At 33.6% G+C, this 12,592-nt stretch overlaps 1 protein-coding gene across 1 annotated transcript; it reads left to right on the forward strand.

Annotated features, from left to right (window-relative positions):
* The first annotated feature begins 4,367 nt into the window (after positions 1 to 4,367).
* On the forward strand, positions 4,368 to 8,654 carry LOC126727486 (D-3-phosphoglycerate dehydrogenase 2, chloroplastic-like). Its single transcript, XM_050433164.1, has 5 exons — positions 4,368 to 5,095; positions 6,429 to 6,805; positions 7,125 to 7,239; positions 7,350 to 7,441; positions 7,530 to 8,654. The coding sequence occupies exons 1-5, from the start codon at positions 4,441 to 4,443 to the stop codon at positions 8,199 to 8,201; spliced, it is 1,911 nt and encodes a 636-aa protein (XP_050289121.1). The 5' UTR covers positions 4,368 to 4,440; the 3' UTR covers positions 8,202 to 8,654.
* Positions 8,655 to 12,592: the final 3,938 nt, after the last annotated feature.

The following is a 12,592-nucleotide window of genomic DNA, read 5'->3' on the forward strand; positions in this document are numbered from 1 at the left end:
CCTTATATGTGTAGGTAGGTGAGTTTGGATTTTTTTAATTTTTTTATTATTCCTTTTACTTTGTTTGTGTATGAATAGTTTTTTAAACAACTCATTTTTAAATAACTATATTTAAAAATAACCGAATAATTTCTCTATAACAAGCACATCCAAGCTTACACTTATAACCGCTATAATAAAGCAATTATTAAATGACACCCACAACTATGACAATACATAAGATCCTAACAGTTAGCCCCTAAAGTCATCACACTTTCACAATTCTCTCTCGCATTCTATCGATAGATTATTCGATACCGGTTTTAGTTCACTCAACATTTCTGGTAAATTATTTCATGATGGGTTGAGTATGTTGAGTTGACACAAATATAGCTAGGATTTTATAGCTATGATTGACTACCCAATGTTTAATCGATATTATCATCAATCTAGGGTTAAGAGAATATCAAATCTCATATTTTAAGTAAGTAATAAAATATCTGTGAACTATTGACAATTTGACATAGATTCGGGGATTCTTTTTTGTGCAAAGGTGTTAGGAATCTGCAAAAATCCGCATTAAAATGGTTTATCTAATTGATATTATTCCTACTTGTTCGATTACATTAGGAATTTAAAGTGTGATGGGATCAGCTATCTAGGGAGCATCCTATCATGTTTTGGTGTTTTGGATTTGCCAGGGCCCTGCAATTTGCGAGGGTGTAATATTTATCCTTGTGCAATGCTTTTGCTTAAAGAAATGGGTTTTAGAAACATGCTTAAGGCTAGTGACCTATTTTAGAGCTTACTTCCATTTCCTGATGATGAACACTTCCAACCTTAGTTAAGTGCCTTTGGGAATAGGGACTGCGTTGGGAAGCTTACACTGGGACCATTTGGTCGAGCTTTACACCTTAGTTATGATTTTAAAGTTCCCAATGCTAGTTAAAATTTTTGGTATTCGAAGATAGGTTGGTGGTGGGGTGATTCTTCCAGATCCCTGTGGATAGTGGATCTATGGTTTCTCGTGACACATTGGAGTGGCCATAAGGGTGGTAGTGCAGCTTTAGGCCTTAAGGGATGCACTTTCATATTTCATATTAGGGTCAAATGTTGTTGTGTTAGAGTTAAAACTCACCTTTTTCATTTATTTGAGTCTTAATTTTTAGTGTTTGGAATAGGGTTGAAAACCTTTGTTGAAGATACAAGAAGACTGGTCAAGAGTTTTTTCTCAAAACAATGAAGATCTAGTGGTCTCGTCTCCTGCTCGACTCTACTCGATCAATTGAGATTTAATGATCCTCAACTCTTGGCTAGATCCATCTCGATTGATCGAGCTACAAAAATTCTGAACTAAAATTTCAGTTTCAGCCCATTATGACTTAACACACATCATAAATCCAATAAGTAATCTGAAAATAAAAGCAATTTCAGGGGCTTAATTTCTTCATGTAAATCACATATTGATTAGAATATGTGAATTATATGCATGATTGATTTCGCATTGTATTATTATTTCAAAAATGATAATAAAAATTTCCATTCCTAAATCATGAATGGACCCAAGAAAGCCTAAAGGTGTGTTTGTTCTGAAGTGAAATAAAATGGATGGAAAATTTTGAAGAGAATGATAATAAAAACTTTTCAAGTTCTAGGACAGTCTGGACAGAGATAGGTGCAGCACAATAAAACTAGGGATGCGCATGGCCAAAGTTAGTATTTTGAATAAACATATATCATATACCAATTCAATCTTTTATTTATTTATTTAAATGTAGATTGACTAGATTCTCCTATTACTTTGGGATAGTATCATAGCAATGATATATTAAGTTGGTCCTACCATTTTTTTCTGTCTCCCGCTAAGAATAAAAATTGTTTATCAATCTAATTTTTTATATTAACCGTAAATTTGAGCAAACCTTTTTCCCCAAATTTGGACCTTCTTTTTATAATTACAAAATAATTTTAAGAATTTATTATTATTATTATTATTGTAATAATAATAATAAAATTTTTATTTCTTGAAAAGAGCCCATCACCTTCTAGTTTGCCTCATTATTACTTGATAGTACCAGTATTAACCCACAGTGCCAGAGTGGCAAATACTGAGTTCGGATCCAATTTGGACCAGGCAACTACTAGGAAAGGCAAGCAGACTTGGATATGGTCCACATAGACATGACATTTACCAATTTTGGCAACCAATAGGACTTCCATGTTCCATTGAGCTAATAGGATTCATTATTAAAACAATAAAATAAAATAAAATAAAGAAAACAAAATTGAGTTCATGAGAGAATTTGTTTTGGGTAAGGGTTAGGTCCAAGTCTTCAATCTACTAGAGCTAACATGATGTGAACATGGTGTAAAAAATGGATACATATCCATATCATGTTAGATTTAGTGCATTGAAGCTAATTCATGTCCGTTTGTTTTTTTTTGTTTTTAATTTTTTTTTTTAAAAAAAAAAGAGAAACGATAAAAATAAAAATAAAAGTTATGCCATTTTATATTTTATGATTTCCTATTATTTTAAAAAAATTAACCTTCAGGATATCCACAATTTTTATTAATAATTTTATTGATCAAAATTACTGATGAAGACAGTCAGCTAATAGATACTTCATACTTACAAGTATTAAAAAAAATGTACTTAATCTATAAATAACTATACTTAATCTAGTTGACCCAAAAAAAAAAAAAAAAAACTATACTTGATCTATACTTAATCATAGATGCTATTAGAATGTAAAAAATAAAAAATAAAAAATAAAAATTTTGACTATATTTTAAAGAGAATCATCATACAAAATCTACAGTGAAGTGTAACTATCTCTGTTATTAATATTCTGGCATGACATGTGAAAGGAAGCACAATAAGTCATTTTTGTCCAACCACTGTATTAATTGGGATATAGGACTATAGGTTCCACACAAACAATAATGGTAAGACTTCAGAGCGAGCAAATAAATGTGATTTTTGGGTAGCTGATGGCGCAGGTCCATAGCATTTTTCCGCATACATATATGTGGACTTCATTCATTTGCTCTGAGAATAACATATCTAGGGGATAAGCATGTATCTAGATAGTTGAAATATTAATTAATTACTAAATAAGCTGAATGAATTATTGTTTGACTACTGTTATACGACTGGTTCTAATGTGGATCTATCATTGAGACTATTATTTTGCCTACCAGTAACACACCATAACAGCTTATTGCCATCTAGAATGAGTTACAAACTTACGAAATTGTTATGAAAATATTGTGGATATTGTATTTATATTGTTGTTAACATTAGATGGTTTTATTTTGTTGAAAAATTCCAATTGAATAAGTTGTTGATAAGATATGAGAAATTTTTTTCAACCCAATTTTCAATCAAGCAAAGAATTTAAAGATTAGGCACCTTGTCAAGCTAGAAAACGTGCAAGACTCGTTACTGCCTTTGTACCTCAAGTCAAAGAAAATAAACAGATTATTATGTTAAGAATTAATATTGTAGTTTGATATGGTTTGTGCCATTCTTTTTTACTTTTATTATTCCTTTTATTTGCTTTATTTCTTTACATGTTATCATGGCAGGTGCATAATTTTGCATCCCCAAAATGCAAATTCATGATGACTACTCAGTCGTCACATCTATGGCCTCTTAATAATCATACCTGCATCTTTACTCAAAATAATAATAACAAAAAATAGTGATACTATAACATTGGGGCTAAAGCTTAAAAGTTAAACACGACCATAAAAGTTTCCTAGGTAATAATGCACAACTCACAAATTATTTATCGATAAGTCTAGGATACCAGAATTAAAGTCACTTGTTATTCAGCGAAAAAAAAAAAAAAAAAAGTCACTTGTCAAATCCGGGGTTCGATTTTTACTTATGTTAAAAAATCAATTAGTATCTTAATTTGATGACAAAGATTAATTATTAGAAGTGGATATTATAAATTGAAACTATCTCTAAAAAAAAGACATAATTATTTTCATAAAGATTGACATTAATGCATCATAAAAATGATATTAGTGATAGATTCATCCATATAAAAACGATGTTAATAATGTTTACAGTTTTGGAAAGAAATGTTGAGATGTATTGTCTCCCTAATATTACTCACTATCTAATTCTAGTTAGGAAAACTCTAAAGTTATAAATTATTTAACAACAATTTTTACACACGGTTAATATGATAACTCGGTAGGTAGGTGATTACTAACGTGTGAAAAAAAAAAAAAAAAAAACAAAAAAACAACTTTACTCAGTTAGTTAAAGCTCTTCTTCTTTTTACTTTTTCTCTTTTTTTGAGAAGCAAAGCTCCTCTTTTTCAATTATTTGTGACTGCAGATAAAACCATCCAAAATTGCCAGTCAAATCCTATTATAAGATCCTAAAACACACATACAAACACACAGAGAGAGAACAAAGCAAGGAGCCAAAAGCAAATTTCCATGGCTTCCTCTTCTTCTCTCAAACCCATTTTCTCTTCTCCCCTCACCTCCTCTCCTTCTCCACACTCACCTCAAAAACCATCTTCCCTTCTTTCCTTCCCCCACAGCACAACCTCCACACCCATCTCCTTAAAACTCTCACCAAACCCACCTCATAATAATTCTCATCCTCGTTCCAAATCCTTTGCTGTCACCAACGTTGTTCTCAAAACAGACACGTCTCCCGAAACAACCTCGGCCCTCTCGAACTACTCCCAAGATCTTGGTCCCCCTTTGACAAAACCAACAATATTGGTCTCCGAAAAACTTGGAGAAAAGGGTCTCGAAGTTTTACGTGAGTTTGGCCACGTTGAATGTTTGTATGACCTCTCTCCTGATCAGCTCTGCTCCAAGATCTCTTCATGTGACGCGTTGATCGTGAGGAGTGGTACGAAGGTGACTAGACAGGTTTTCGAGGCGTCGAATGGGCGGTTGAAGGTGGTGGGACGTGCAGGTGTTGGTATTGACAATGTGGACCTGCAGGCCGCCACGGAGTTCGGCTGTCTTGTGGTTAATGCCCCCACTGCCAACACCGTGGCTGCGGCTGAGCATGGGATCGCTTTGCTCGCCGCTATGGCACGGAATGTTGCACAAGCTGATGCGTCCATCAAAACTGGTACGTTATTCATCATTTCTTAACGGCTTAAACTTTTTTAATGTTAAAAAAAATGTTTTAATGATTTTCACCAACTGCTTTTTGATAAGATAAGTGGTGTCTTTTCTTGCTTTTTGGTTCATACTTTGAGGTTTAAAATTGGAGCTTTGAATCATTAATTGTATTGGTCATATTTTTGATCATTTGTCTCAGATCTGTTGATAAGAACTTAGAATATCGTATGATTTTATTTTGGGTAAGTTACGCTTTTGGTAATTTGGTTTATGAAAGTTTGGGAAAGGTTCCATTTTTAGTTCATATGACTAGCGTCTAATCAAACATATTTAACTAAAGGACCAAAATTGAATTTATTCCAAATTTCAGGGACCAAGTTTTAATTTTTAAAATTAAAAGGACCAAAATTGAATTTACCAATAATTGATCTGAATAATTGAGGTACATCACTTTCAATATCCACACGAGGTAAAATGTCTGTGTTTGTATCTGTGATAGGATGGATCTGAAATCTGAACTATATATACATGGGCCATGGGGTAAAGGACTAGTCTGTGTTTGAAAAATTGGCTAATAACCACAACTTGCTGGGTCGAATTTCCGCTTTCCTACTTTTCAAGTCTCTTTAATATTGGTAGTTGGTGACATGAATTTTCTTATCCGTCACTTTCTAGAGTAGAATTGGTCACTAATTGGATGCTTTTTTGGACCACCACACAAATAAGTGGTCTCACATGCAAAACATGGTTACAGCTTTTGAAATTATAATATAAAATTGAACTAGAAATATAAAAATTTGTAGTTTAGGTTAATGACAAGTGATCTCATGTTTTGGTATTATATACTTTCGAATCCAACTATTGAAAAAATAAATAAAATAAATAAAAAATAAAAAAAGATTGGGTATCTTATTCTGGCCCCATCACTCAGATTATATGCAACCATGGATTTATTTTTATATCAAAGAAAAGTACAAGGTTCTTTATAATTTTCCAGTAAGAAGTTATGCATAAACAATGGAATTGTACTTGAGAAACCACTTAGTTGTTGGATACAATGGGATAAAAAATCAAAACATAATTCTGTTAAAAAACAAAAATCATATTTGATAGTCAAGATAAAGAATTTGACTGAGAATTTATGGCCTTCTATAGAATTCTTTATGGTTTTAACTGAGAATTTGAGATGCATAAGATATGGTTGTTCCTGTAATATGAATTTTAACTGGTGCTTAATAATTTTAGTATGAATTACCATTTCCTTTTGATGTTGTATTGCTAGCTATTGCCTCGAGTTAAAAAATATGAGCATAAGGCTTAGATGCAATTTGATTTAACAGGAAAATGGCAAAGAAACAAGTATGTTGGGGTGTCCCTAGTTGGAAAGACATTAGCTGTAATGGGATTTGGGAAAGTTGGATCTGAAGTTGCAAGGCGTGCTAAAGGGTTGGGTATGAATGTTATTGCACATGATCCATATGCCCCAGCTGACAGAGCACGCGCTCTAGGTGTGGAGTTGGTGTCTTTTGATCAGGCCATTGGCACCGCAGATTTCATTTCTCTCCATATGCCTCTCACTCCTGCTACTTCAAAGGTATTCAATGATGAAACATTTGCGAAGATGAAGAAGGGTGTTCGCATCGTTAATGTTGCTAGAGGTGGAGTTATTGATGAAGATGCATTAGTGAAGGCCCTTGATAGTGGCATTGTTGCTCAGGTATGCTTGTTCAATTCATATCAAGGAGACTTAATCACTCATTCTAAATTTAAAGTAGCATAATCTGCATCTCTGCCATAAGCTCAAGGTACAAATATCATGTTGTCTCAAGGCTTGTCGTACTCATCCACCACTATGCTCTTTCAATTACTAAAATTTTCTAAAGGGACAATGGGGTTGCTGTATTGCCTCAGCTAAGTTCTTGATTATTATTGTGGATGTCAACATTCAAGAGATATACAGATTGGTACTTGTGAAGTTTTTGGGTGTCTGTTTGATGTATGCATCAAATATTGAGTTTTATAATGGTTTGGAACAGGCTGCACTTGATGTATTCACAAAGGAGCCCCCACCCAAGGATAGCAGGTTAGTGCAGCATGAGAATGTCACTGTCACACCTCACCTAGGAGCTAGCACGAAGGAAGCACAGGCATGTTATTTTTACTTTATTTCTTCATGATCCACATACCCTTTTTATTCTTGCTTTCTTAAATACCTAATATTCATCAATACATTAAACCGTCTGCATCAATTATTCAGGAAGGTGTAGCTATTGAAATAGCAGAGGCTGTAGTGGGAGCATTGAAAGGGGAACTTTCTGCTACTGCTGTAAATGCTCCCATGGTCCCTCCTGAGGTAAACAATCATCTATACATTGTCTCCATGATCAAATAAATTATTGTATCCCACAAAGGAAGGTAGCTTAAATATATCATGTTCTCAGGTTCTGTCAGAGTTGTCACCTTATGTAGCGCTAGCTGAGAAGCTCGGTAGGCTAGCTGTACAGTTAGTGGCTGGAGGGAGTGGAATCAAATCTGTAAAGGTGGTCTATAAATCTGCTCGTGATCCTGATGACCTGGACACAAGACTTCTCCGGGCTATGATCACAAAAGGCATAATTGAACCAATATCATCCTCCTTTGTTAACTTGGTCAATGCAGATTTTACTGCCAAAGAGAAAGGCCTCCGCATAAGTGAGGAAAGGATAGTTGTTGACTCATCTCCCGAATTCCCTATTGATTCAATTCAGGTGCAAATATCCAATGTGGAGTCTAAATTTGCAAGTGGTATTTCAGATAATGGAGATATAAGCATTGAGGGGAAAGTGAAATATGGAACACCCCACTTGACAAGTGTAGGATCCTTTGCTGTGGATGTCAGCCTGGAAGGAAACCTCATTTTATGCAGGCAGGTGGATCAACCCGGCATGATTGGCCAGGTTGGAAACATACTAGGTGAGCGTAATGTGAATGTGAGCTTTATGAGTGTGGGAAGGACAGTCCGGAGGAAAAAGGCTATTATGGCAATTGGTGTGGATGAAAAACCAGATAAAGAGGCCCTCAAAAAAATAGGGGAGATTCCTGCTATTGAAGAGTTCGTGTTCCTCAAACTATAAATGATATTAGTAATGATGCTTAGATAGAGAAGAGATTCTCTTGTTAGAATGATGTCTTCTTCAGGGACTCCCAAAGAGGTTTTACATTGGTGAGATGAGAATAAAAGCTGGCTGCTTAACAAATAAAGCATTCAGCATTGGCCATCCAAGATTGTGAATTTGGGTTTAGTCTTAGATTGTATAATATTATGTCACCCAGCAAGACTAGAAGGCAAGGGTGTTTGTTATTACTTGTAGCGATATGGGGACGTTTCTCTGTTGTTGTTTTTGTACTCCTCATTCTTGCTGGGGAGTTGTAGGAATGATTTTGCTGGGGGTGTGTAATTCTAGTTTTGTTCAGCAACTGGACGAGATTCCTTGTTGTGGATGGAGAGGTTCCCATCTGTAATTCTCCTTATGTTTTTATTCTAGTAACCGTGCTTTACAATGCTTATGAACAAAATTATAGCTGCATCTCACTCATTGCCCCCCATCCCTTCTCCCTTTCTCTTCTTTTTCTTTCTTTTTTGGCACTCATCTTGCTGACGGTTGTTGATATCCATTTTCGCAACACATTTTTTTACAAGCCTGACTTCCTTGTGGGCTCAATTCACATATTATATTATATTTTATTCTTTTAAGCATGGCCCAAGCTCATGCAATATATTGGGGGAAATTGAGGAAGTGTGACTTGGAGGGTATGGGTTGGTTTCTTTCAAACCTTTTACATGAACCCAGCTCATTCGTGCTACCAAGTGGGAAAGGGACACTAGTAGCACCTCAGGCTCATGAAAGAGGTCTTGTATCCAAAATTTCCACCTCAAAACAGCTTTTATATTCTGGGTGACTATGGTCAACTTTTCTGCTCTACCATTTTTTGCCTAAAACACATAGCTAACCCTAAGTGGCTGGCCTTGTCTACTGCAATAACCAAATGCAATCTCCAAGGACCTACCATGTCTAGGAAATATCAACCCATAAATTTAGGCTACTTTATTTCCCAAATCATGCAAAAAGCAAGACATCCCTCTTATCTAATTAAATCAAATCTGGTCATAACTTCTTTGATTGATACCTTGGGGTTCAAAGCCTCTTCTATTGACCAAAAACAGTCACTTAAAGCACCCCAAGCTCAATACAAAAGGTCTCAATTAGATTCAAAATCAACCAACCACGTTCTACCCATAGACCTGAAACTTCAAAGCAAAAGCTCCTTCAGCCAATCAACAATCTCACAATTCTAAAGTTTGGGAGTGGAAATATGGGTACAGGGAAACCTTCCCTCTCTTCCTCACGACCTCTCTCAATTTCTTCTTCTCAGTGACTGTGGGTCGAAGTTTCAAATCTGTTGAACCACGTTTTTCCCATAGAGCTGAAACTTGAGAGCAAAAACCCATTTAACCAAGAAACATTCTCACAATTCTGAATCTTAGGAGTGGAAATATGGGTATAGGAAAACCTTCCCTCTCTTCCTCACAACCTCTCTCAATTTCGTCTTCTCATTGACCATGGGTCAAAGTTTCAAACTTGTTATATTTTTATGCTTTTTCTGCACTTTTTTTTCTACACTTTTGTTATTAGCATTCTGATTCTCTCTTGTCAAAGCACTATTAGCCTTTTGTTTATTATACATTTGGAATTTTGGGCTTGATTCTCCATAATAAACACTTCTAAAGAACCCAAGGGGAGATTTGGGCTAATATCACATTTTTGGTCCTTGTCGAAAAAATGTCCCCGACAATGGTTAACTGTACCTAGCAACTTACAATTACACACAAAATCTAACTAGTCGCCAGAGCTTAAGATTGGCTTCTAGAAATAATAGTATTGCGAGTCAAAAGTCAGTGTAAAAAGGGCTATACATTCTAACATTTTTTTAAAAAGGGCTAATAATTCACTGTCATCTGTAATCTGATAAGGATAAATCCAATTCTAGGTTTTTTTTGAAATTATTGCTGCTATTCAACTCAAGGGTTAATGTATCAAATTTGCAACTACAAAGAGCACATGTATTGCTAGTAGCCTAGTACTAAAGTTTCATGTTAGGTTGATATTTGTACAAAATAAATAGGCAAGGTATATAGCTACATATTTGTTGTAAATGTTATGTATTATGGATCTTCCTATTTTATTATTTGTTGTGTTTTTAAGCCCTATATGATTTATAAAGGTCTTGAATTCAAGTCTCCTAGTTAGCTAACCAACACCTTGGGTCACCCTTAAGGTATTCATCCAAGTAATTACGTAATGTATTTGGGACTTGGGTACCAAACAATCTAAAGGAATCAATCAAGTGCTCTAAGAATCCTTGACACACATTGGATGGAAAAAAAAAAAAAAAAAATCCTTAGAATAAGATCAATGTAACCGTTCAGTCCTTGACATGAACCATTAATTTTTTAGAATGAATAAAATGATGTTGCCCCTATCACAATTTGTCATTTCAGTAAGTGGTAAATTGAGGTGAAAAAAAATTATATTCCTTACTTTACTAAACAAAGTAATGCTATAACCATAAAGTTATATTCCTTATATTCATTTTCATATCTTTATCTATATACTATATAAAATGGAAGCATGGTAATTAATGTTGCAAAACTCTAATTGTGCCACTTCACTGGCCACATAATCCTTCTCTTTTTTTCTTTTTTTTCCCCAATTTTTTTATAATATTAAAAATATAAATATATTGTCTTTACACATTCATATTTGGTTAAATTTGTCTTTACATATTCATCTATTTTAACATAAATGTTTACAACTAAACTTTGAAACAATGAAAAAATTAAAAACTTTGCCTATACATAATCATCTACTTTGATTTAAATTTTTATAACTGAACAATGAAATCAATAAAAATAATGTCTATATAAAAAGGTATTCACAAATTTTTTTCAAAAATTTCCTCTACCTTTTTATCCCCTTTGGACTTGTACTCAAGGGATTTTACTTTTTATTTAAGGAAAAAGAATTACAATTATCATGTACAAGGCTACAATGAGCAGTTTTAATTGGGATTAGCTAACTCTTTCTTTTGCGTGGCTTAAAAGTTTTATTAAAAAATTTGAATTGAATGATGCATTCTTGCAATTTTGCACCCAATATAAATTATATTTTCTAATTTTGTTTTATTTATTGTGTATAGATGATATATTCTTAATGAGAAAAAGAATAAGCATCTAGAAATATAGTAAAGTTTTTTCCCCAAATTCTTCCTTCTCATCACATATTCCAACTTTGGTCTTAATGTCACAAAAGAGGTGATGAAGTAAATGTTTTTGTACTTTGATTTTGAATTGTAATTTTGTTGAGTTTTATTAATTTTTGAGATGCATTTTTGGTGATTTGGATTGTTGGAAGAAATAAAATTGGGTTTGAAAAAAAATGAGATTGAGAAAGTTAGTTTGAAAATTTTTATTAAGAAATTTTTGAGATACTTTTTAATGATATACAAAATGTTATAAATAATTTTTATTAAGAAATGAAAATTTTCCTTGACTTACCTTTTGCATTCTTGAAAAAGTGTGTATTTTTTTTAATTTTGGAAAGATAAAATTTGTTTTACCATATTTGTATAAAACTTTCTTAAGCATTGCGCATGTTAGAAACTAGTTATTATTAATAACAATAATTAGATACTCGAAAAGGTTTGGATAATTCCGTTTCTCAATAATAGTACAAATACAAATAACAATACAAATAAACATACATAAAATAACAATACACATCAACATAATATTAAAACCAATAATGATGGTAATCATGATGATGATGATACTTATTGATTGTAAGGAACAATATGATCTCCTCTTACCCCTCTCTGGAAATGGCAATATATGCATATATGATTATGGATGCACTTAGGGATTTTAAGCCTTTTATTAGGGTTTTAATAAAATGCTTTGATTCAAGATAATTGCTGATGGACCTTGATGCACTAGCTATCATCATCTATTGACACCCTGCGCCCATTAACAATCTCAAATTCAATTTCCATCTCAAAAAAAGTAAAATAAAAAGGACTTTGCAGAGTGTTCTATAAAACAATTGATATGGCTTGAGTTTGATTCCTCAACTCAATTAATAGTACCTTGAGATCGGTTCCTTTCAATTTACAATCATCTAAAAGGAGAGATACCCCAATGCATTGCCTATGGTTTGCAAGAGTGAGGATGCTCCACCTCGCACCCACTGTCAATCTTCAATTTTCATCTAAAAAATAAACAAATAAAAAAGTAAAATAAAAAGGGCTTTGCAGAACGTTCTATAAAACAATTGATGTGGGTTGAATTTAATTCCTCAACTCCATGAGTAGTACCTTGGAATTTGCTCCTTTAGATTTACAGTCTTCCAAAATGAGAAATAGCTCCATGCATTACCTAAAGCCCCAACAAAGAGGATGATCCATGTTG

This window comes from Quercus robur, chromosome 5, assembly GCF_932294415.1.
Source record: "Quercus robur chromosome 5, dhQueRobu3.1, whole genome shotgun sequence".
In the NCBI taxonomy this organism is placed as follows: domain Eukaryota; kingdom Viridiplantae; phylum Streptophyta; class Magnoliopsida; order Fagales; family Fagaceae; genus Quercus; species Quercus robur.

Bases quoted from the DNA above. Each gene is read 5' to 3' on its own strand.
- LOC126727486 (XM_050433164.1), top strand. From the start codon at position 4,441: ATGGCTTCCTCTTCTTCTCTCAAACCCATTTTCTCTTCTCCCCTCACC. The intron at 7,240-7,349 runs GTTATTTTTACT...TTATTCAGGAAG, and splicing joins CACGAAGGAAGCACAGGCAT to GTGTAGCTATTGAAATAGCA. The intron at 7,442-7,529 runs GTAAACAATCAT...TCATGTTCTCAG, and splicing joins CTCCCATGGTCCCTCCTGAG to GTTCTGTCAGAGTTGTCACC.